At 36.7% G+C, this 26961-nt stretch overlaps 1 protein-coding gene across 2 annotated transcripts in view; it reads right to left on the bottom strand.

Annotated features, from left to right (window-relative positions):
- GAS2 (growth arrest specific 2) overlaps positions 1-26961 on the bottom strand; it is a 131209-nt gene that overhangs the window by 33597 nt on the left and 70651 nt on the right. For both annotated transcript variants that reach the window (XM_043580826.1, XM_043580827.1), the window contains exons 6-7: positions 23261-23402; positions 16102-16209 (exon numbers count right to left, since the gene is read on the bottom strand). In XM_043580826.1, the coding sequence (XP_043436761.1) occupies positions 16102-16209; positions 23261-23402 (250 nt within the window). The remainder of the gene's footprint in view (positions 1-16101; positions 16210-23260; positions 23403-26961) is intronic.

The raw sequence follows: 26961 nt of genomic DNA, 5'->3' as shown, positions 1-26961 counted from the left end.
TTGTGGTGTGGCCTTGGATATAGAGTAAAGAGGGGTAGGGCATAAGTCCCACCTGTGGAAAGGTGTATGAAACGACGCAGGGAAAACTGAAAACTGGGTACAGACATGGATAATGAAACTCACAGATGAAGATAGCTTGACAGTCTCTCCAGCAGAAGTCAGAAAGGCCACAGGCCTGAGCTTCCTGTAGGGAACGGTGTGAGAGCAGGGTGGAATCACAGGAGGCAGACTGCAGCCTCCAGGAGGAGAAAGAATGAGGGCACTGGCCTCTGCTGGCCCCCAGGTACGTTGACTCACGGGTCCAAGCTGTGAGAAATCTTCCTAAATCATGTCTGCCACTGTCTAGGAAACTCTTGGTACTCTCCCAGAAGCTCCTGAGTTCAAGAGTAAAAGGAGAAATAACTCCTGAAAGGACCATACCTACCGAACAATAAAACTTAGCTCCAGGAACTCTTTCTCTAGGCATTAGGGGGTCTCCAAGCAATGCCCCCCAGGAAGCAAGCCTAGATGTTGATTTTGGTGCATTTGACTCCAGTTAGGACAATGCCAGTGTTGTCGTTCTATGTCCATACTTAGAGCACACATGCTTTGAAAGAAAGAACAACAACCAGGAAAGGGATGTCACCTTAAAAAACTTGGCGACTCTGGGGAAAGAGGAGAAGGCAGAGAAAAGGGGAGAAGAGAACTCTGCACAGTTTTGGGCCTCCCCAAAGGGAGATGTGTACTACCCGCAAAGAACTGGCACACCAGCTTCGTTACAAAGCTCCCCTCTAAGATTCACAATACTTACAGGGATCACACTAACATCAAAGACTTTCTACAGAGACTCACCCTTACAATATGAAGAACAGTGATAAGTTAAAAATCTTTGACGTTAGTGTGATTGCAATAGGCATCATGGATTTTTAAACTTTAAGAACAAATAATTTTCAGGAAAGCAGGGAGAGGTGTGGTCATTTTGGTAGTGAAAAGAACATAGCCACTTATATACTTTAAACAAGGAAAACCTGTAGGGCAGCCTCTTCTTCTTTAACCAAGTGACACCTGAACAGTGACAAGGGAAACTGCACACCCAGACAGCAGGAGTGGTTCAGTCAGCTCTGGTGACACATGGGGGTCAAGGCGGTCACAGCCAGAGTAGACCAACTGATTGAGATTTCACCTTCATTTAATAATCACTTGCTTCCCAAGACCACGCAATGTCTTTCAACAGGTCCAAGCAAAGTTATGCCCAGTGTTTCTGCCACCCGAGTCGGTCATGCACTCTGATGGTCTATGACATTCTCAGGTTCATTGAGAAGATTTTAGAAGTGAATTTAAGGGGACTCATCTCTCTTTCCTGCTTGCCAATTATTCATATGGATAACCAATGACATCATATTTCATTGTCAGAATTATCAGCAGTGTATGACCCATTATCTACATTGCTAAGCACAATCTTTATAAAGAAACAGAGCTTACTGAGAAACTGTATCCTCAGGCTTTCTGGTAGCTCTCTGCACACAGTATACACTTATGTATTTGCCAAATGAATAACAGAGGAGATTATGGATAAAGAAATAAATGTAACAATACTTTAGAAATCTAAACGAATTCTCATAATTAGCTTCAAGATACAGTCATCCTGTTTAAAGGAGAATTTACACAATGGGGCTTTTCTAACAACCATTTTGTAGTTATGTGGAATAGATAAGACCTACTCGAGTAGGCTACTTTTTTCTAAATCATAACTATTGATATTTGAAAACAAAAAAAAATGATCCAATGTTTCTACTTACACTGGCAACCTCAAGGCCTCAAATTCAGGTCTTATTCCATTCTCAACCTCTTTAACTTTTATTGTACTGAAGTGGTAAGTCACATGTGTTAGTTAAAGCGCTGCTGATACATTGAGAGGTTAGGTGTGGTGTCAGAAGCAGAAATTTGGCAGGGGTTCATGAGGTTCCATGTGTTAAACCACAAAGGCAATTTGTGCAATGGGAACGGTATGGAGATATTGTGAAATTATATCGTGTTTCATTTTTATTCCACAAGGGTATTGTTTTTAAATATTTTAAAGCAAAGACTAAGCTGATACTGCATACAGAAGCCAAAAGCAGGTTTATACTTCCAAATAATTCTAATAACAAGCTCAGGGAAGGAACACACGAGGAACATGGAAACTGTACTAAGAAAAGACGGAAATCACTAGGTTACTGCCTGCCACCCACACACAGTAAGCCCCACCTTGCTGTTTTTACAAAGAATGATGGGAAAACCAAAGAAGAAACAGCATTTTAATACCTTGCTGAAATTTTTAAAACAGGTACAATATTCACGTTTAGGTGCCCAACTTTCCTCATTTGACTGGAGGCCAAGGTTCCACAGTGAAAGCAAAGTGGAGAGGTTTTCCCCTTAATTATCTAAGTAATTACCTTAAATGTCTGCTTTGCTTTGGCTGTGGAGACATAGTCACAACCATGAAGACCCTACTGAAACAAGAAGATAGGAAGTTCATAAAATGTTCTTCATAGCCATTGCAGAGAGGTACACGAACATCACCTGAAAATGCAAATTGTGATCTCTTGCGATAAGATTAGAGAAAACTTTGTTTGTCAAGTTGCAGTAAGAACTGTTCCCATATTCCTTTTTATCTGATAGTGATAACTGTATCTTACAGTGATCCTAAGTGATAACTGAGGTATACACAGACTGAGAATTGTAGACAGTGTTGGCCGTTGACATTTTAAAACACAAATGTTGGAACTACCTATTTTCCGGGGTCCTTTGGTCTTCCGCTCCTTGCTCAGAGCTTTTATCATAAACATGAGATATGGAAGAAAGTAATTTTACCAGGGAAAGAGACATCAAGTCTGTGTCTCGATTCCACAAGAAAAACAAACCACACTCTAGAGAATGTCTAATGAAATCCTGGAGAAAATTGTTAAGTTAAACAAAGTGTTTATTTTCTGTATGACATTTCCTGTTTTAGGGGAAAATCCTGCCATCTTGTTCTAACTTTGCTGATGCCTATTCTGCTCATTCATTTTGGCCCTTTGCTCTTTACTCAAGGTCCTACCATCATATTCACCCTCAGAAAGTTGTGTGACACACAAGATACTCCACCATTTCCTTCTGTTGTAAGTTAAAATGTATGCAGAATCCTAACCTCACAATTGTCACATACTCACAAGGAGACACCTAGATTATTGGAAAAGGGATTTATTGTAAATTCTTTAATCATAACTGAAGGATGTGTCCCAGATTCTCTGCCTAAGCATCAGAGTTCCAAAGTAAAGTCATTCTTAGGAAACATTTCTTTCCCTTCCCATGATTAGATACTATCATGGCTGTAATTTTTTTTTTTTTAGTCAAAGAGGAAACTCTCATGCTAAGAATATTCCATCCTTATCTTTCCTCAAGTTGATATATGTCAAAGTGTTATCCATCAAATATATGAATGCTGTATATGAAGAAAGATCCTATTCAATCTTTGGTGCCAAGGTGTCAATTGAAATCCAGGTTTCTCTGGAATTCTTTCAGTGCTCGATGGAAATTTCCTTTTTGTTGTAAGATACTGAGTAAATACAGGAGATAGATAAGATTCTCAAGGTTGATTATGAGAGACATTCCTCTCTTTGCCTCTGAAAACACTTCCAGTTCTTTGTCATGTTGGCTGCAGATAGTTAGGGAAATAGAGGAGGTAGAAAGGTATTTTGTAGACATCATGATGGGAGAGGAATTTGGTGACATATACTTTGTGGTCCAAAGTGCCTCTTTGTGCAAGGTTGAAGCCCACCTTAGCCTTAGTCCTATCAGATGGGCAGGGAATGAGACTTTAACAATACTCCTAATGTTCTCTGTGCCATATGAGTTCCCATAATTTTTCTATTAACCCAGGACTTCAAACACCATGATTATTTTTTTAAAAAATCCCAGACTGGATAACATTATAATGACTAACACACTGGTAGATGATGACAAATGAATCTGTTACTATTTGGATATTGCTGTTTGTGAATGTGACCCTTGGAGACTTTATGCCTAATGCCAAGGTTAGAAGACAGATTTGAAATCAGCCCTGCCCTTTACCTGCCTTCAAATGAGGCTTCAGACAATTTAATTATCTCTGCCCCACATATTCTATGAGGCTGGATTTAAAGAAAAAGAAGACAAATGGAATGTTCAGAGTAAAAGAGACTGTTAACCAAGGGAAAATGAAGAGTCAAACACTGGGATGGGTTGGTTTAAAAACAAAAGGATAAAAAGCCCTTTACATGGTGATAGCTCAAGAAATTATAATCTTTTTTTCCCATGGAATTTCCAGACCCTTCAAATTTGTCTGTAACACATAGTAGATTAGAAAAACTCTGGGGTAAAAACAAGGCATTTCTTTATAATAGCCAAGAACGTTAGAACAATGTGTGAGTGTAGTGAAGTGAATGTGTGTAAGAAATGACAATGTGAAAAGAAAGCTACAACTAGAAGACTAATGTAATGTAATGATTTTTTTCTGGTATTCCTTTTAGGGAAAGAGGGAGAATGTCACCAAATAACTCACTGGGATTGGGATTTTTTTTTGTAACATCAAGATTTTTATTATAAAGCAATTTGAGTATATATCCTAAGGCTAACATGAAATCAAATATGATTAGTTATGCCTTGTTCCTCCCAAAATCTACACAAAGATTTCCTTAAGATCTTAGTATGCTTCTAACAAGATGGCAGGAATTGGCAGAATATACTCTGAAACAACACACAACCCAGCTTCAAATGAAAATGTTAATACTAATAAATTTTTGAATACACCATTCTAGTGAACTAAAATTTGATGTGAATCAGTAAGGCTCTTGCAACGAAAGGCTGGGCAGTTAGGTGATGGTGGCACTTACTGGGTCCAGGACTGAGAGTCCATGTTTTTACTGAGGAACTGAAATTCAAAATGCCAAGTATTAGAGGGAAATGCAAGGCAAAGTCTAAATTGACCAAGTCATGCAGACACTTAACCAACTGATTTTAATAAACAAGTCCTAAATTGCTATAATCAACGCTGTAATGATAAAACTTCCACCATTTTGACTACATTCATACAAACTCAGGATGGCCACATTTGCAAAGTGTGTTTCTTCATGAATCTTGCTACAATCTGTTTATGCAACTTGAGCCCATGGGATAATTATGATTATTTATTTATTTACTTTTAGATAGGCTCCATGCCCAAAGTGGGGCTTGAACTCACAACCATGAGGTTAAGAGTTGCATGCTCTACTCACCAAGCTAGCCAGGTACCCCTAATTATGTACAATTTACAATGACAGATATTTCACTGGTTTGCTCTTTGGCTTCTAGAAGACTCATCAATAATTCAAGAACATGACACATTGTGCATAATTGTTTCTTTCCCTTTTGCAAAATAAATCACTGATATTTTAATCGCTAAAAGTGACTCACATTTATATCAGCATAGGACATATAAACCCAGAAATGTTCTTGTTGGGATGATGACAAATGGAAGGAAGATAAAAATCTTGTAAACTTTACAATCTCATTACTGTGAAATATCTACTTTGCAAGCAAGGCCAATGATCCTTAATCAAAAACACAGTGAACAACTAAGGGTTTTCATTTATGTTAAGGTAAAAAAACAAAAAAACAAAAACCTTCAAAGGGAAATTTTATTGTGTGAAACTTAAAATATGTGGAATTTAATATATAAAAAACCATAATATGATTTAAACCTAGATCAAGCACTTGCTAGTTGGATTACCTTGGGAAAGTTGTTAAATCTCTATTATCTGCAGTTTTCTCATCAGTAAAATGTGTAAATTAACAATCACACTGCTTTTTCTCACAGAGTAGTAATGAAAATAAAATGAGTTCATGTATAAGTGAATGTATTTTACAAATCAGATAAAACTAAGATATACTTTACCACCATGAAGTACCAGCAGAAAAACAGTTAAGAAAAAAATGTTATTTAAAATTACTTGACATCCGTTTTTAGGGAACTTGCTTTCAAAAGCATCAATTGCTATGCCAAAAGCGTTCAGGTTGCATTTTGTCCTAAGTCTAATTTAGACCCTTTCATAAAAGTATAAAAAGGTCTAAAAGACAATGTCACCTCCCTACTGTAACCATAGCATGTACAGAAAATCCTTTCACATATAATCAGATTAAAGAGATTTAATCTTAACTGCACAAAAGCAAATTGGAAATAGGTAATTACAGTAACTGTAATTATAGTAGCTTGAAAATATTCCTTAGATTCCAGAGTAAACTTTTACCTCTGGAAGACTTTTCAAATCTGGTCAATATATTGAAAAGAAAAAATCAATGAATATATTGAACACTGTGAATGCCATTCTGTCTGGTTTTTCTGATTTTTTTTTTTATGGGGGTGGGGAGTGCTATTGTTTTACAAGATTCTTTGTTTCCTGGGTACTCTTCTTGTCTGACACCCAACAGGGATTAGCCGTTCAATTCCATTTGTCAGAACCAACAAAGGCCTAGGCAAATTAGGAGCTACACTTTAAGTATGGATCACTTCTTTACGGATGCTGAAAGGTTGAACAGTAAGACTCACAACATGACCCGCCAAAAGACTAGACGGTCTGAAATAGAAGGAATAATGTATAGTTAAAACCTATCCCTGAAATCGGATATGTTGATTTCAAAGAGGGTTGACTCTTCTAGCTTTATGACTTTTGGCAAGTAATCAATTCACTAATGTTTGGTTTCCTTACTTTTAAAGCAGAGATAATAACAGTGCCTATCTCAAACAGTGGTGAGGGCTAAATAAAAGAATCCAAGGAAGTTCTTAGAAAAGCATCTGACACACAAAAACATTTGGCAAGTGTTATATAGTATATGTAAAGAAATACAGACATAATAGAAGGTTTGTTTTTTTTTTTTTTGACAAAATCCTTGACTAGAGATTTTAGGCACAGATTAATCAACTTGAGAATTTTTTGACAACTGAAATGCCCAATCATTGAACTAATTTTACTCTAATATTGTACCTTTTCATTACATATACATATACATACATGTATGTGTATATACACACATACACACACATATTACTATATAAGATATGCACACACACATGCAAATTTATCTTAATGGCAGGAAGGTTGTAGCAATGGAGAAATTGGAAATGCAGATCATAGGACCTGTGCTTTTCTTCAGTGAAGCCATTTAATTTCTCAATGCTTCTGTAAGTTAAATAATTTTGATTTGTGGCTATTGAAAAAAAATCGTCCATTTATTTAGATGCAGTGCAATGGCAAAAGAAAATGATTGAAGGTGAAATAGAGTCAGACATGTATTGTACAATATGGTAGGTAAATCCTGCTAATCCAGTTAGAGATGGATAAAAATGCTTCTCAGGTCAGCTGAAAATAGATACAATTCTTGAAAATCTTCTCAATGCTAAGTGGTCAATAGTGACAAATTCTCAGGGAAAAGGGATGTTTGGTTTTGAGTTTTCATTTATTCATTGTTCTTCACACTTGATACATTTGTTAACAATTCAATGGAAGACGAAGTGAATTCTCCAATAAGAACATAAAGAACTGTCCTGATATATTAGCTAATCTTTCCATTCTTTTAAGAGATATCAAACTGCGTTTTTTCCCTTGCTTTCAAAAGTGGTGTCAGGTGTAGTAGTGGGTACAATCTTGGACAAAGTCAACTTTCAGTTTCTCCCTGGTTAAAGGTTTTCAGACTCAAGAGATGAATCTATCGGAAAGATAGGACTTCATCAGCTAAAATTTTACAGCAATGGTTAATCATTATTTTGCATTCATCCAAGATCTATGCCTTTCTCAGAAAAAAAAAAAGGTGAAGAGGACTTATTAACATTTGCAAAGTCCTTTGAGAGATGTATTACCAAATTGTAAATTATATCCATGTTATTAGCCCAGCCTCACTGAACATGAATAAGTTACAAACAAATGAAAGTGTTTTTAATGGAGCAAAACTATTATAAAAAATAATTTAAAATCTGAAATTAAAGTGTTTGGATACATTTTTAATGCCGTTGCTTGCTTTTTCTGAATTAGCATTCAGTTTTGAGGCAGTTGGGCAAAGAAAGGGATCCAATTTTAAAACATTCACGTTCTAATAACAGCCATGTTTCTCTCACCATGGATTAGAGCACTATGAATGCTGCCTGAGATTTTACATCTATCAGAGGCAAAAATGGCCATATTTTTTCATAGAAGTGAATATAAGCCATTAGATAGTTTTGAAATCATAACCACTGCTCCCATAAATTGCTAAATGAGATGAAGGGTTTATATTCGTGTTACTCAAAACATGAATTTTTAACATTCAGCTGCTGAGTAATGGCTGTTTGTGCAATGTTTCCACTAAGATAAATGAAAGTTTTATTTTCCCTGCCAGTTGTTTAAAACTCCTTTGCATTTTTACACAACAGCCCATTTTTCATTACCAGGAAAGGTATGCAATTGGAACCATGCTACTTTTTACTCACAGTAAATCAATATGTGTCATAAGAGCAGAAAAGAAACTAATATCCCTCGCTATCATTGGACCTTCCCTTAGAGCTAGTCCCAGAAGATACTGCCAGGTTGGGTTGCTATAGTAACAGAGCTCTTGTGCCTCTCTTGCTTGGTTTGTTACAGTGAATTGATCTTTATCACACAGGTATAAACCTGAAGAATTTTTATGGTAAATAAGAAATTACAAAGAATCAATAACAAGGTGTTTGACCTTTCCATTGATCTGAGATGATTTAATTCAAAAGTAGTATTAAGAAGGTAACCCCCTAAGATTTCAAATTCCTTTGCTGACTTCCAATTAAATTATTCATTGTCTTTTCTTTAGGCTCCTTAAGCAGTCCCATTTCTTAAAATGTAGGGGAAAAATACCTTGACCCATTAGAGTGTTAGCATGGAACCTCATACGATTTTACCCAGCTATGAAGGTCTGGTATAAAAATGTCTTGAAATGATATTAATCTACTTTAAAAATATCTACAATTAGCAAGAAGATTCAACAACACCCTACTGGCAATACAGAAGAATTAAATTCTGACTTCTATAAAAAAGATCACAGTGCAGAAAATATAATTTGTAATACATAGAGTTCTACTTTGTTTTGCCTAATCAACAAGATAGGCTATATAAAGCATTTAGAACAGCATCTGGCATACAAGTAAACACCTAATCCTAATAAATATTATTATAATTTTTATCACTATCATAATACAGTCAAACACATTATATCCCTTTCTATACAGTAGGCACTACTGATTATGCAACTGTAATGACCTTTTCAATCCAAATATTTTTAAAGTAAAGATGATATAAGGAATACACTACTATGTGGTTGAGCCTTAAATATATTATAAAAAGCTGCAGGTCCTTTTTAGAGGACCAGCCTTGTGGAATAGCATACTTGTATTTGATGGACATGCCCTAGGGAGACAGCTTTGAGAGGAGTGTAGTATTATGTGTTTGGGAGCTGGGACTTCAAATTGTTTATCATACTACCTACTTGAGACCTTAAACTCCTTAAGACTTTGTATTTTCATCTGTAACAAAAAGATAAAAGCAATTTCAAAACCAGCTGTGAGATGGAGAGAATCTAGTGAGGCAATATATACAAGGCACCTGCTGAAATGGCTGCTATAAATGATACTTGTTACATTTTAGCCCTCTTTCCTTTAAAGATTTTCCAGTCATTCTTTATGTCATAATTTCCAAATGGAACTTGAAAGTAAAAATGAGCATAAATTCAGTATTTCTTAGCAGTACTTCAATATATATGGGTTGCAACTCTGGCAAATGGTAGAAAACTTTCATTTCAATAGAATTCTATGTTACAAATTATTTTTCTTAATTTGCTTCAGTTGACAATGTCTTCCCCGAAGTATGTTTTCATGACCTCCTATCCCAGGATGATGCGATGCTGGGAGTGGAGGGGGGGGTGGGGGGGGAATGCGGGGGGCGGGGTGGGAGGGGAAGGGCTGGAGAGATAAACCTTCCATGGTGGGATACATTTTAGAAAATGTTAAATAGTACATCTCACTGTAGGAATTAATAGATCATATGAGTATATTCAACCCTTGGAGAAATCCCAGATAATCTCAGATAAAAAAAAAATTAGTATTGCTTTGTGGTAAAGAGTGTAAATTTGGGAGTTAGGCCTGTGAATGCCACTTTTATCTCTCATGAGCTTATCAGTCTGAGAAGTTATTCAACCTCCATGTTTCCGTTTCCTCATCTGTAAAGTAAGAATGGCAACAGTATGTTCCATCAGGAGGAGAGGTTGAAATGAGATATACCATGTGAGCAGACAGAGGCCAATAGAGTCAGTTCAATAAAAGGAGTCCTGTTTAAACTCTTTAGCGTGATAACTGTTCTTTACAAATAATATCTTTGAACATCTTCTGGAGCTGTTTTTCCTTGGAACACTCTTTGAACAATGCTAAAGTACGATGTTAAGAGTAGTGACAAAGTGTAATTAAGTAAAAGACTATTCAGCATATTAGTGCTCAAATCAAGTAGCACACACAAAAAAAGTCAACTACTTCACAACACATGATTCCGTGATTCCGCTGGCTTGTATTTTTTGCCAGAGATTCCTACAACCAGGACATTAGAGCAACTATGTGGTGTAAAGATCTTACCCCAGGGATGTTCTACTCATTAGAGCCATTTACGCCTATTTCATGCATTGGCAGAGATCAGTTTATCATGTTGGACCATTTGCATGTCACTGAAAGTTGAGCCTTAAAAGGAAAGGGGTATCAAATGATTAAAGCTTTAATGACTAAGAGGGAGAAAACTGAGTGTATGGCTCACTGATGGCATCTGCAACGAGAAGGGACATTATTCAGATGTTTGCATGTTTGCTAGTGCTAACCCAAAACAATCTGAGCCGGTTTTCCAAATGAAGATATAAAATAGTAAAGGAAGTGAATAAAAGGTGAGAGTTTCATCCAAGGAAACAATATGCTGCAAGTATACAGCAAAATGTGAAGTCCTCCCTCATCTAAATAACACCACGATTCCAATAAACCTCTGTACCCTTTTTCAGAAGATGGAAAGCTTAGCCAGTGACCAGAAAAATGAGCAGTCAGCTAATTAACCTGATGCCTTTTACAAGTCTCTTTAGTTATTCTCAAATTTGCAACGGTATCAGGTTGCTGATTTTTCTTCTTCTAAAGAGTTCATATTTTTAATGTCATCATCGGAAATAAATGCAGAACAACAACAAAGAAGCTCACTCATAATTCTATGCCCTCAACAATTAAAAACTTTTGAATTATTTCTCTTCTCTTCAAGTCTTAATCAGAATTATATATAATTTCTATATTATGTATATAATATAGAAATATTTATATAAGTATTTCAGAAAGATATTTTATATGTGAGTACGGTTTCAAAATCTGGATTTTTTTCTACTTAACATTGTATCTTCAGTATTTCCCCACAACGATACACAAAAGTTTCCAAAATGATCATTTCTAGTATCTGAATGGTTATATTTTTCCATCATCAGACATGCAAATTATTTCTAATTGTGTTGTTGTACAACAAATCTCTTCCTTCACGTAGTGGTTTCTTTCCTTTAGATTAGAGGTTTCAAGTTTCAGCACACATCAGAATTACCCGGAGGGCTTGTTCAAACAGATGGCTAGCTGCCACCCCAGGTGAGGCCCAAGAATTTGCGATTCCACCAACTTTCTAGATGATGCCAATGCTGCTTATCTGGAACATCGCTTTTTTTTTTTTTTTTTTTTTTTTTTTTTTTTTTTTTTTTTTTTTTTTAGTGTAGTCTTTCTTTTTTTTTAAAAAAACAAGCTCTATGCTCAACATGGGGCTTGAACTCATGACTCCAAGATCAAGAGTTGCATGCTCTACTGACTGAGTCAACCATGCACCCCGCAGGGAGATCACTTTAAAAGTTACTATCATTTATATAGAATATTATCATCATTGAATTGGGACTGACAAATTGAATAGTACATTTTCATGGCATCTAAGAAATATTTCGGAAAACCCTTCCTACAAGCTTATACAGATTTATATTGGCGCCTGACTTCTTGATACTGGAAGCCTGTGTAGAAACCAAGTAACTGAATGAACGAAAACACTGGAAAATGCGCATGTTTCTCATCCTCAAAATCACAACTTTAGGCCTCAGATCCATGTATTTATATTCCAGAGATACATAGCATGGCCAAATGGTAACATCCAAACATGTGCCACCACAGAAGTCAACAAGGAGCTTTTTGGCATCATTGTCCAATTTCAAGTCAGTGAAACATAACTGAAATACCTCGGAGGAAAGAAAGCACTTAGCTTGCTTGTCCACCAGATAGTTCAAAAACAATGTCACCCACTGGAAGATGTAAGGCAAAAATCTGGCTTCAAGAAATTGTTTTTACATTTAGAAACAAGAGCATCGTGACTTTGTTAGGGGACTACTTGCATGCTTGCCTAAAAGACACAGTCAAAAATCTCAGACATTCTTTATATTTGGGTAGACATTAGTCTCTCAACCTTAAATGAAGATATATATGTGTATAAACAAACATGCCCACATAAGCATACAGATGTGTGTACATAAGTACACATGCACAGCCAGATATGCAAAGTAGTTATTCATACCTTGCTTTCTAGAAACTCACAGATAAGACATATGCTTAGCAAAGACAACATCTGCCAAAAATGTCTTCTGGGCTCTTTCTCTCTAATCTGCAAACATTCTTGTATTTTTCATTCTGATTTTTTTTTTATTATATCTTTTTGAATGTATAAGGAGAAGTTGCGTTCATATACATAATAATCATAAAACCATACATAGGTAAGGTGATTGGGTGTTGTCAACAAACCTTGAAATCAGTTAGCAATGAACTTGTTAACTCTGGCTTATGTTGAGAAGCGTAGATCAAGAGTAAATGTACAAGGTACAGACTTATTCAGAGAATCTTGTATTTATGACTTTCTAAGGGGTAGAAAGTCTGTGTTTTGGCAATTGTATTACCTTTAAGTAGATGCTAAGTCAACAGTCTTAACAGACCTAAATGACTCTAAATTGCCCTTTGGATGGACAAGTTCACTATGGCCATATGAAAATACTGCTGTTCTCAGGATGGACAGAACACTAGGGGATAAATGATAATATACCATGTATATTTCACCGTTTGTACATGTTACATAATAATATGCATAAATGTATTGACTTATAATGTAGTAAATATGACCATACCTTGCAGCCTCAAAAGAGATACGGCAAAGTTTAAAATATGCCCATGTTAAAAGTGCAAAAATAAAAACCACAGAACTGCAATTCAGGGACAGGGAGGCAATCCCCCCTAGTGTGTTTGAGATTTTGACTCTAGGCACTTAGTACTTAATCCTGGTGTTCAGAGCAACTTAAAGTTAAGATGTTAGCAGCAACAACCAATTGATCATTTGAAAACCAATACCCTAGGCATTTTGAGTAGTAACTGTCAGCTCCTTACAATAAGTGAGTGTAAAATGACAATCAATTAAATATGGTCTGCGCCACAAATCAAAAAGTATTAGCCAAAGTGCATACACATCAATGAGACTTTTTTAGCTTGTGAATTCAGTGTAGAAGAAGAAATAGGGAGACAGCATATAATGAAAGGTGGATATAGACTTCATGTGAAATTTCAGCTCCTAGACGCAACAGAATGGGAGGTAAAGGGAAAGCAGAGACAAGGAGAGGGGTGTTTTTAAAATCAATTTACTCCATGGTGGGGGTGGGGTGGAGAATAGACTCCTAGCAAGCTGAGGGATAAGAATTTCAACGAATACGTATTAATATAATTTCCTTTTTTGGCAAACAGTTTTAGTTTCCAATGTATGCAATGATAGTAAGTTTCCTTTTAAAAGGATTTGAAAAAAAAATGGACCAATTTTAAAGTGAAGCCTGTTGTAAAAAAAAAAAAAACAGTATAAATTACCTGTGGACGTTGCAAACAGAGAAAGGGGAGGACTACGGGTCATTATAACACTGTTCTACAGCACTTGTCATAGCTGAGTAATGCCCTAACTTGCGGGGCCAGTCAGGGAATGACCATATCCCAGTTAACCCTCTTAGTGCGCTTGGAACATCAAAAGCATGAAACTGAATGTGTGCGATATGTTCTGCTTTGTTAACTGACATTAAATTCAAACACTATCACTCAGGACTTGGAGGCAACTGTTTTCAGTAAAGCAAATCTCAATACCTCTAGAAACAAGCCATGAAAAGATTTCACTTGAAAGGAAACCATTTTCTGAACACAAAAACAGAGCATCAAAAAATACCTTATCTGTCCAATATGATATAAATTCAGGTTATTTATAAACGTGGGTATTAAATTCTCAGACCACTGACTCAATATGGAAGACCAGACAGAAATAGACATATGTGATATATATTTTTGCCTAAAGATATTGGGTTACATTATAGGGAAAAGCATCTAATTTACTGATCATGTGTTTGTTAACATTTCTAAATAAATGAAGCCCTATGTTTTGATTCCAGGCACTAAGGCCTAATGTTCTCAAGAAGCATGAGTTTCAATTGAGAAAGATCAACCTAGTCAAATGTAAACACATTTGCTAAATCCTTATTTTTTAATGTACTAAAGCAAAGGAAGGCAGCTTGGCAAAAATAAACATGTATGTAATCTTTGTAATAAGGAATTAGAGAACAATAAGCAATTACTAAGGCAACTATCTATCTGGGCGAGGACATTCTTGCAGATTTGTTCTCAAACCTCTAATGGTCACATATCATTATATTTTTTTCATTGCCATTACAAAGCAAAATAGCAATTATTAGCTGGAAGTTTTTTAAAAAATCAATAACATGGCTCTAAAATTAAAATACAAAATGATTGACATCATTTTTGAGGACGAATTATGATTAAACTTTTCTTCTAATTATATGCTGTAGAGCCTTAAAAATTCTCACGTGAATACTTTTCAGTCAAAAGTTGAAATTAAGAAAACTTTACAGTGACAAAATTACTACTGGGTCATCACTGACTTTGAGTATTGTTAGGCATTTTCATTGATGGTACTTGATGTACACATTCATTCTGCTCTACAAAACAGAATAACAAGCAAGATACTTCAACTTATTCATATGAGAGAATACAGTTCCTCTGAATCATAACCTCTGTTCTTTAGGAAATGACTAAAAAATATGGTAGAAAAATACTTATGAATTGCAGATTTCTAGGTATAGGTCAGTACTATATTTTCGTCTTCTTGTTTTTGAAAAGAAGAATCTTGGTCTTAGGAAAAGTCACAAACTTATTTTGAGATTAAATGATTTTGATTATTGACAAAACAGATCAAATGAAAGGCATGAAATGTTACTTTGAGCCCCTAGTAACAGCCTAAAACCTCTTGTGGTATTTAGTCAGAATTTTCATTAGTAAAATGGACATTAATGATTGTAAATGATTGTAAAACGGACAGAGACCACCAGAACATTCATTGGCACACATCCACGTTTCTTTATTCTAACCCAGAACACTAAGTGAGAAATGGCGGTCACTATTTAACCATGCCATTGGAATGAGCTTTCATTCTTCTCGCTCTGGTAATATTCTCGCTTGGGTAATATTCATTACCCAAACTTCTGAACCCAAATCATGTTCAAATCATTTGAAAGTTACCAGAACCAATAGGATGATCATGTTCTAAACTTGGAATATGGAAAACTAGGACAGAACACTATTTCTGTTTCCCATGGGGATGGGAGGTGGAGGTCGGTGGATAGTGGTGGTGGTGGGGGTTAGTTCCTTTGAAACTAAATGTGTAAACAGAAAAGGAATTTGATTTTTCTTTTTCTCATTCTACTCGATCTCTATGATTTGTTTGGTGTGTGTGTTTGTATCTATGTAAAAAGAGAAAGATAGTTCTATTTATTTAGCCCTCAGTAGTAATTATGTATAATACATTTAAAAACATGTTCATACCTGGTATCTTCCAATCCAACTGTAAACACCATAAGGGAAGTTCTTGCTTAGTTACAGGTCATATTTCCCCTATAACCACCAACTCCAGCCCTGAATATTCTCATAAAGGACAAGATACCAAGTAAAAAGTAAAACTTTACCCTAATGAAGAGGATCTTTTCTCCCACTCGGTATCTTCCTTGGGAGAGCCTCTCCACACAGAATTTGTTTGGGCATTTGCAAGGAGGATCTTCAGAAATTCGCTTCACCTGAAAGAGAAAAGCAAGCAAGTTCATTTTCCTTAATCAGGTTCCATTTAGATTGATTTGTTCCATGGGTTCAAAGGCCCTGGACCATTAATGTTTTCAAATTTGTTCTATATTAAACTATGGACATGATATGAGCACAGAAATATCACATTACACCCTAACTGTGTAAAAGTCAGGCCCTGAAGGCATTTTCTGAAGGCCAAATAACTGCACTAAGGCATAAGTTGGATGATGACAATAATAATGATGCTGGAGGATAATGATGAGCAAATCCCTTGGCAGTGGAGGAATAATGAGTAAGGTTCTCACTGGGGAGAATTAAAAAGATAGTGTACATCTGGTTGCCAAGATAAACAGATTGAAAGCTAGAACAGAATGTATGCTAACAGAGTAAAATTTCCTTACTATAATTGTGATGATATTAATTTTACCATTTTAAAAATAAATGAGAATTAAATTATTATTTTTTAAAAATGAACCCATTGTTTCATATTGTTTTGAACTCTAAGATTTCCTTTAGGAAGTTGTCTCTATTTCACCCAGAGTCACCCAGAAATTCACTCCATCTCAGTAAACCTCACCTACCAAAACCTATTTGTGTGGCAGTATCTTACAATTTACATGTTATAGAATTCATGTCTGAATATTGGAGTCCATCTCTATTTTCTCTATCTCGCTACTCTTTAAAAAATACATAATCTAAGTGATATGCACACAACACTTATAAACAGTTGTGGCTCTTAGACGATAATGGATAGTCCATGATTTAAAAAAATTTTTTTTAATGTTTATTTTTGAGAGAGAGAGACAGACAGAGCATGAGCAGGGGAGGGGCAGAGAGAGAGGAAGACACACAATGTGAAGCAGGCTTCAGGCTCTGAGCTGTCTGCACAGAGGCCAATGCGGGGCTCGAACTCACGAACTGTGAGATCATCACCTGAGCCAAAGCCGGATGCTTAACCAACTGAGCCACGCAGGTGCCCCTGGATAGTCCAAGATTTTAGGAACAAGTTTATACTTATGTTTTCCTTGACTGGGAAGATGCCATGCTATATCTCATAACTGTCCTCTCTCCAACTAACCAACCAAACAAACAAACCAGAACAATAATTTCCTGTGTTTTGAGCCAAGGTCACCATGGAAGAAAGAAAAGAAAGGCTGTCATGTGCCGCCTGCATTTGAGAAGCTAGATAGAACAAATTTAGATCCTAAAGGAATTCACTCAGGCTCCCCTCACCCAAATTCTTTCTACCACAAAGATATGGTTCCTGGAGCTTTGTCATTTTACATTTATTTATTTTGAGAGAGAAAGAGTACAAGCAAGGGAGGGTCAGAGAGAGAGGGAGAGAGAGAAAATCCCAAGCAGGCTCTGCATTGACAGTACAGAGCCCAATGCAAGGGTTGAACTCAAGAACTATGAGATCATGACCTGAGCCAAAACCAAGAGTCAGACACCTAACCGACTGAGCCACAGACGTGCCCCAGGAGTTTTTTCATTAAAGAAACTCAAATAGTCCCTCAACTCAATGTCTGACTTTAATCAGCCTTCCACTAGGTAAAAACCACGGGAAGAGTGACACACGAACACATGTGCACGTTGGTGTGAAGGACTCAAACAGCTTGGTTTCCCTAGAATAAGAGAGGTTTTAGAAAGAATGGAAGCATAAGACACTAGAGGGAAAACTAGAAAGGGTGGAGGCATCCTGAAGCAAAACTTACCTTAAGAACTATACAATATGCCTCAGCGAAGACCTATAAAGAATTAAGACTATTGCTGAGGGAAAGAATATCAACCTCAGGATGTATGTTTTCATCAGCCCCCTCCAGACTCCCTGATTTTACCAACATACAAACCTATAACTCTTGGTACTTATTTTTACCATAGCAAATTGTGTCTCAGTTATTGGTTAACCTTAATGTCTCTTTGCTTGATTGTGAGTTACATTGGGTTAAGATAATATCTCATTACAGTTTTAACTTCTTGAAATAAAGCATGATGCCTTAATGGACTATGTGTTCAATAAATGCATATTGAATAATAAATGAATGGTAAATAAGACATGTACCTATATAGGACACAGGGGGAAATTAATGCAATAAATCAAGACTGGATTCAAAGAATAGTAGAAATGGTTTTCACTGAAAAATGAGGAAGCTACCTAACAATCATTAAGTTAGTGATTGGGCCCATGTCTTTGAGTTATGAATTTTTTGTACTGTATAAAACTTGGCTCACAGCTATATACACCCACCCACCCCAGTATTAAAAGAATTCTGCCTCTAGGGATTTTTTTGACGGGATATTCTTGAACAAGATGGAAATTATCGAACAAGAAGTACAAAAATTGGGTAATACAAGTGTTATTCCCTTCCATAATGAGGAACCACATTCTGGGGTATGGAGGTGTCAATGAATGTAGGCTGTTTTCAGAGTCCCTCTATGTGTATCTCTTTCTATACATGTTTCTTAAAATGTGTTTAAAATAAAGATGTATACATAGTACAACTATATATAAATTATGTTGAATTTATACCACTACTAATTTATACCATAACTTTTCACCCCAATAAGGGCTTCCGTAAGAAAGGAAGGAAGGAAAGAAGGGAGAGATGAAAAGAAGGGAGGGAGGGAGAAGGACTTTGGCCATCCAGAAGAAAATCAGGCAGTAAGCATTGTAAAAACACATGGCCCAAACTCTAGGAGAGCCATACTTGGCACAGCTTCACTGCCACATAGTAACTGGACAAAACAGTAGACTGGTGTCCAAGTGGTTCCTCTGCTAAGACAATACAATCACAATTATATATGGAAAGTATTTCCGCCTTGAAATGTTCTTATACAAAACAAAGAAACTATTGGGATGAAATGAAGTAAAACACAAGGAACATTTTCTCAAGTGACCTGCCCTTCTCCAATGCCTTCCTAGCTTTGAAAATGGGCTTGTTTTTTTTAAAACCAAGGGCTTTTTTGTAGTTGTGTGAGGGGTGGAGGCAGAAATGGAAGAGACAAGGCCAGACTGTGGGTAGTGGAAATATATTGTTAAGTCAACAGTTACTGATGACATCTGTGCTTCTAATATTACCTTGGGATAAGTCAGTCTGGCAGGTGTTCTGTTTTTGGCCAGGAACCCAGCCAATTTTCTGCTGAAATAGGATTTCAAGAGGAGCCTGATTACTCAGAATTATACTATCTCTCATCCCCAGACTGAGGAAGTTGATGGAGAAGAGGAAGAAAGTAAGAATGGTTTCTTAGAACTGTATTCAATTCATTGTGTGGGAATGCGCTCACCATGAGGGAAGGCAAACAGAGAACTCAACCTAACCCCACTGTTTTATCACAGCTGATTCCCTCTATCAGGACATCTGGAGAATATATTCATCTGAATGGACTCCACTGTGTTTCTCTGATGATATCTTGATTAAAGAAGGTGGCACGGATTATCTGCATAAAGGTCACCAATTTTTTTTTCAATTTTCCACAATTTCTCAAAAGAAATGTGAGGAAACATTGAAAGTTTCAAACTGGCAGTTATTGCTGCAACTGTTCATTGGAATATGATATCTTAGCACAGGTCAGCTTCTCTTTCTTTTTCTTTACTCTTTTCTCTTCCCTCTCCCCCCTTTTTTCTTCTTTTGCTCCCCGTCTTTCTTCTCCTTCCTTTCCTTTTTTTTTCATAAAATAATAACTTCTCCAGAGTAAAAATAGCCAATATTATTAAATAAACACAGGGACTTTGCAAGCAATTTCTATCTTATACCTTATTCTACAGTGCATTCTGCAGTTCATGACTTTCAACTCCCCAATGGCTATATATGCCTTACATACAGTGAAGCAGTTGCCATAGGAACTCTATCTATTTGACATATGAAGCTCGGATTTAAACCATTAGTGAATCTCAGATTATTTTTTGTCTTTGTTCCACTGTCCCTGAAATAAAATACGCCAATGAGAAACTATCACTTAAGCAGAATGTGAATATTTCAATGCAATTTCCCCAATGTAGCATGAAGGAGACTGTAAGAGACTCCTGTGGCCAAATAAGTTTGGAAAATTCCAGATTAAACAAGACCGTATTATAGAACTCACTACTGCCTTTGACATGCCAAAGAGCACTGCCAAACTCCAGATAGGGACTGTAGTAAGCTGCATTTCTCAAACTAACATAACCATAGAATTGTTTTCCCCATGGGGCATCTGGCAGTGTGTTTGATTAAACATTATTTGAGAAAGGCTGGTTTAAAGACTTTTAAAACATAGTATTCTAGCTGGCAACAATACAGAAATATCCACTTTACACATTTCCTACATTCAGTTAAAACCCCTTAACTAAATAGATGGTTATGTTCCCAAACTCCATTTGGTAAATGTTAAAGGGTGTTTAAAGCTCTTCTGAAATCCCCTTCTTTGTTTGCAGTGGAGTGAGCAGAGCCTGGAGCAGAGAGAACCACCACAGAGTGACAATCTGGCCATCTTAAAGACAGTGCCCATCTCATTCTGCTCAGCTGGAATATTGGCAAAACTTTTCAAAAGTCCCTTTCGTACTTATTGCACCACCTTCTCCCTCCTGTCATTGTTCTCCTCTACGCAAGATGAGGATGATCACACACTGGACAAGCTGGTGAAAAAAATGGACCCTTTCTGGCTACTTCTCCCAGGTTCATGTAAATGGCTTCAAGTGGCAATGTCTCCACCCTCTGCAAAGCTACAGCACGGTTGAGTAGTACACATATCCCCAGAACACATGGCTTTTCTTCATAAATAGAAAAAACGCAGAAGCTTTTTTAAAGATTTTTTACCTACGTTGTTAATTTATCCAGTGTGATAGAGATGAATAAAATATGGTCCTGTCACTGAGAACGAGAATTACACCCAGAGAAGAATGGGCATTTATGCCCAATAAGGCACATCCCTCATTAAATATACACAAAACTTTGGGGGCATCAAGGACTAATTTGTCCATTTTGCCTGGGATAAGAGATGCCAACAAAGTTTACAGGAGGCTGTGCAAACTGAATTTTAAAAGATGAAAGAGTACTTAAATGAACATTCAAAGGGTGAGTAAGCAGAATTCTGGTGAGGAAAGCAAGTGAGGAAAAACACAGAATGTAAAATTTCCTTAGAAATTTGGGATTAGCAGACATGCTTACAATGGATATATCAGAATGCAAGAATAAGTCCAGAGGATAAAAATTCAAGGAAAGACAAAATGGGCCAGAACATGGAAGGCTCACGTAGCATATAAATGAGTTTGGGCATTACCTTGGAATGTCACAGGGAACCCCTATATAATTTTAATCAAGTCTGAGTTGCATTTTTTGCTAATCATTCTGGTAGCAATAATGATCAGGGGAGAAAATTATAAGAACAGAAAACAGTATCAAACACCAGAAAGTGGTCTCATAATTTGAGAACTAAAAAAAAAATTCATTTGGTTCAGAAATTTACTCATTAAAAGTCTAAGCATTGACTTGGCCAGAACTCTACATATAACGCACTGGAGAAAGTCAACAGAGGTCACAGCTAAGACAAAAAGGGAAAAAAAAATCAAGTGCAATAGCCCCAGAGAAACACTTTATAAGAAAGACTAAAGGAACATCTTATTCTAAAATAAGTTGAATCCAAGAAGTATAGCTAGGAAAGGAAAAAAAAATGTTCTCATCATTTTATAAATAACACACCATTATCTACTATTAATACAATATTTTATTTAATTTCCTTTATTTCTAATAAAAATGATAATTATGAGAAGCAAGCAAGGCATGTGACCAAACCTAAAAACAGTCCTGTGGTTATAAAATCCTTTTAGATGGCATTGTATTAACATGCCCTGCTTAGTCTTTAATTCCTGAGTGGATTGAACAAAAGAAAACTCAATTAAATTGGTATTGGCTAAGATACCCTGACAAGCTAAGGTGAAGCTTGTTGCCCTTAGAAATGGAAATTCTCAATCTGTCAAACTGTTGCACTTCTGCTTATCTGAATCTGCAATATAGGCCATTGTGTCACATGGGGAAAAGCAAAAGATGAGGCAATGTGTCTGCAGCCTATAGTGTCAGTCAGCCATTTTCCCAGCTCTTTGCAGCTCAGACCCTAGAGAAGGAAACCAAGCTATGGGCCAGCACTGCTTTGCAGTCCTGCCTAGCCCACATAACTGGTGTTATGGTTGTTGCTAGTTTCTAAGGACTTTGCCCATGTCGGAGACATACTTCAGTCTCACATCCCTAAGGTAACCAGTTTTTTGAAAAGTTGCATCAGTACTTTTTAGATTTGCACTCAAATTAGATGTGCTGGGAGATGAATACTTGCACATCATCAAACACGCTTCCTATAACCAAAAGCTACTTTTAACAGACAACAGAAGTAGCCAGAGCATTTTAATTCATCCAGTTTGCTGTTACTCCCAGAATCTGTTTTGTGTGATTATGAGGGTATAATGAAACTATTCCCTAATCTGCCAAAGACTGTGACTCTGGGACTTTGCTAAGTAGAAGGGTGGGGACCCCAGACAGTTCACAAAACCGGGTTGGGATCTAAGCTCCTCTCCCCTCAGCAGATGATTCAACCCCAAAGTTTCAGCTTCTTCAACAAGAAACGCATCCTCTGATAACAACAGCACTTGAAAAACAATGATGGATCCTGACCCTTAGCAGGCAGGCACCAAAGGGCCATTATGTTCCCTGTGGTATATTTGTGTTCTCTTCTTTAACAAACCTCAAGATCTCACGCCTCAGGCTCCTTATCTGTGAAATGAAGAACCGTGAACCAAAACTATCAAGGTTGAACTGTTTGTAAAGGTAACTTTTAGGAAGCCAACTTAATTAGCCTAAAATTTTAGATACTGCTCAGTAGATTTAAGTGATACTTTATTGCAAATGACTGGCTCCGTTTTGAATCACAGATTAGCTACTTCAACTGTTGTAGGACTACAAACTTTTTCATAGGATTTCAAAATGAATTTCAAAGGTTAGACTGATAAGAAATTATACAGAATGAGTTCTGAAGTTCAAAAAAGACAAAGTGCTGGTAAGAAGTCCAACCAATTCTACTTACTGCATCATCCAGTAAGTTCCCCGTACTCTTTTTTCCAGAAGACTTTGATGAAGGAGAAGGTGAAGGAGAAGGGGCAGAAAGTGTTTCTTCTTGTTCAATCTCTTTTTCCAATTTTATCAAACCAGGAGGTTCCACACCATACCTTTTAAAAGACACCAGATCAATACACATGCATAACTTATAAAGATAGACTTGCCATACGTTACGTTTGATCATGAACTGCATGCATAGGACCAAATTGCTGACTTTAAAACTAACTGTCTCTGGCATTGAAATGGTAAGTTCTTAAATTGGCATCCTTTAAAGCAGGAAAAAACACATATATCTGATTTAGATATATGTATCTATAGATGAGTGTTTTGAAGATATAGGTCTGTAAATAAAGATACACACACATACACACTTATGTTTAGATATGTATACACACACACTAACAGACATCTGACATATTAAGAATAAAAATACCCCATGTAATATATTGAGGCAATAACATGAATTAGCATGTAAAGTTTAGCCTTCAGCTTTTAGATTTACTAGCTTTGAGATTGTTATAACTGAATTTCTATTTTGAACACAAACTTGTTAAAGACAAAAATAGCAATCCCCAAGGTAAACATCCTTATTCGCTGCTAATTGTACAACTCCTATGAGCCCAGAACAATGTACTATGGGTTATACTGTGTCATATGTGATACTCTTAAAAACAACACAAGGAGGAGCACTTGGGTGGCTCATTTGGTTAAGCGTCTGACTTCGGCTCAGGTCATAATCTCTTGGTTCATGAGTTCGAGCCCAGTATCGGGCTCTGTGCTGACAGCTCAGAGCCTGGAGCCTGCTTCACATTCTGTGTCTCCCTCTCTCTGCCCCTCCCCCGCTCATGCTCTGTCTCTCTCTGGCTCTCTGGCTCTCTCTCTCTCAAAAATAAAACAAAGTAATATTTAATAAAATTTAAAAAACAGGGGCACCTGGGGGGCTCAGTCAGCTAAGCGTCTGACTCTTGGTTTTGGCTCAGGTCATGATCTCACAGGCGTGGGATGGAGCCCTGTATCAGGCTCTGTGCTAACAGTGTGGAGCCTGCTTGGGATTCTCTGTCTCCCTCTCTCCCTGCCCCTCCCTCACTTATGCTGTCTCTCAAAATAAATAAATAAGCAAAAAAATTAAAAAACAACATAATGAAGGCATATATAGGGGTATGGTGAAAGAAAATGAATAGGGAGGAAATAGAGTAGCAATTTAGAATAATAATATATTAAAAATTCTGTGTTATAAATTATCAGTGCCATAGGAGTTCAAGGAAAACAGAGATGTAGTTGTTATCAGCATTCTTATCTCCCATAATTATATTTTTCTTAGGCTAAATTTAAAATTGGTTTGGTTTCTTAGATGTATATCAGTTTATTTAGGTGGAGAAGACCAAAGATAATTCCAGAATTTGGGAGTTGTGAAGGACCTTTGGGATCATCTAGTTATACTCTTACATTTTTACAGAATAACAATCCAGACAGGGTATAGAACTAGCTAGGAGCAAGACAAGAAAATCCAAATTTTTTGAGTGCAGGGCTGAGCCTCTTTTTCTCTGGGATTTTAATCAGGTGATTACATGGAGAGGAAAGGAGAGGGGGAAAAAAGGAGAGAAAAAAAGAAAGAAAGAAGAGGAAAAAGTCCCTTGGAAATATTAAAAAATTGGTTACTAATAACCTACAAAGTAAATAATCTATATAGAAAGACTATGTAGAAGGTATGTCTACTACTTTAGTATGAATAGTATATTAAAAAGATAATTAAATCCAAAAGCTTAGATTATTGTCCTGTTCTAACAGCTTGTTACTTAAACTAACATCATCACATGTGTTCAGTACATACTTGTAAAGGAAGCAATTTCTCCACTCTTGATGTTTTGTTCTGTTGAGGGTGTTCAGTTAGTTTAATTCCTGGCCTCTCTCTTTCATTACTCACTCTTCTCCATCGAGATGAAGGAATTTATCAAATTGTAAGATCTAAGAATCAACTGAGCATGCTTGACTCAGTTCCCCCTTCTTCTAGGGAAGAGGCTGCCTTCAAAAAGGCCCCATTGGAAAACTCCACCTTGGGGCACTTGGGTGGCTCAGTCGGTAAGTGTCCGACTTCAGCTCAGGTCATGATCTTGAGATTCATGAGTTCAAACCCCATGTCGGGCTCTGTGCTGACAGCTCGGAGCCTGGAGCCTGCTTCGGATTCTGTGTCTCCCTATCTCTCTGCTCCTCCCCCACTCACACTCTGTCTCTCTCTCAAAAATAAATAAACATTAAAAAAAAATTTTTTAAAGAAAACTCCACCATGACTCATCTTTGTAATTAGGTAGTTAAACTGGCCAACTTCTGGAGGTCAGTTAAAGATGCTGAGCATGCCTGTCAACATGGATCTTATCAGTAATAAAGGTGCTATTTGATGTTCCATTTGCAACACTCTTATTTCAATTTCTGATTTTTTTCAGAATTTAGAGGCTGAGGATGTATGATGTGTCAGAGTCTCTTTGAAAGCTGAAAACCTGGAATTTAGTACAAAACAGTTTAAGCTGCCACAACCCAACCGAACAATAGCCGTTTGGGGAAATGTCTCTAATGAACATAGTAATTTTTAGTTACATAAATCATTAGCTAAAAGACCTAGGCACCATTTACTGCATTTTTAATGTTTTACATATATTATTCAGTTCATGGGACATAAGGACAGCATGCACTAGTCTGCAAATCTGTAAGAGTGGAGCCCACAGTCTGATTCACAGCATCCCCAGGAGCTGGCATAGATCTTGGCACACAGCAGGTACTCAATGGCTACTATGTGAATGGAAAATAAAAACCTCATAGTGTCATATAACAATGATTGGGGTTCCAAATATGAATGTGGTTTCATTATTCTGGATCTTTAATTGCCTATCATTGTAATAAAACATGTCAATAGTAAGTGCATAGAAATGATTTACCAAAAGTTTTTCCAGATTTAAAACCCCGTCCAAAACCAACCCAAATACATCTTTTGTTTTTCCTTTCTGCTACTTCATTAATTACACTGAACCCAACCCAGCATCTCATTACTGTTGACAAGTACCAACAACACTCACGTGGAGATTTGCGTATCATTTTTCCCTGAGGTAGACTTGAGTTAACTGTGCCATTGACCTATTCTTTAAATTTAGCAAGTCACTTAACCTCTGGAAGTCTGTTTTCTATCAGGAAAGTAGAAATGAAAATGGCCTGCCCTAGAGGTCCTATGGAACAGTGCAGGGAGGGAGGGAGAATGCTGGAAAAACAACTACTGCTGACCATCTTTAATGTATCCAGCACATTTGGGCATCTTGACGTACATTATTTCTGAGGCTCCTTTTAAGTTCAATGGAAAATGGAAATTCTGACTCCTGCGTTTTAATAATGTTAGAAGGAATTTTAAAGGAGTATCCATTATATGCTCGGTACAGGGTCTAATACATGGCATAGCCTCTGAAAATGTGTTGGTAATTGACATATCAAAGGTTGTACCACTAGGAAACTGCAGCACTAAGGTACTTTGGGCAAAGCTTTTGAAAAATATATTACACCACCAGATGAAATAATGTAACAGCCTGAATACTAAGATGTAAAGTAGTATTATCACTACTGTTTATATTATTACTATTGTTTGTATCCTTTACAAAAGAACTTATTACAGGCTTTCTTTATACCAGT

The sequence above is a fragment of the Prionailurus bengalensis genome, chromosome D1 (assembly GCF_016509475.1).
Source record: "Prionailurus bengalensis isolate Pbe53 chromosome D1, Fcat_Pben_1.1_paternal_pri, whole genome shotgun sequence".
NCBI classification, from domain to species: Eukaryota; Metazoa; Chordata; class Mammalia; order Carnivora; family Felidae; genus Prionailurus; species Prionailurus bengalensis.
This window is presented reverse-complemented; position numbering and strand designations above follow the sequence as displayed.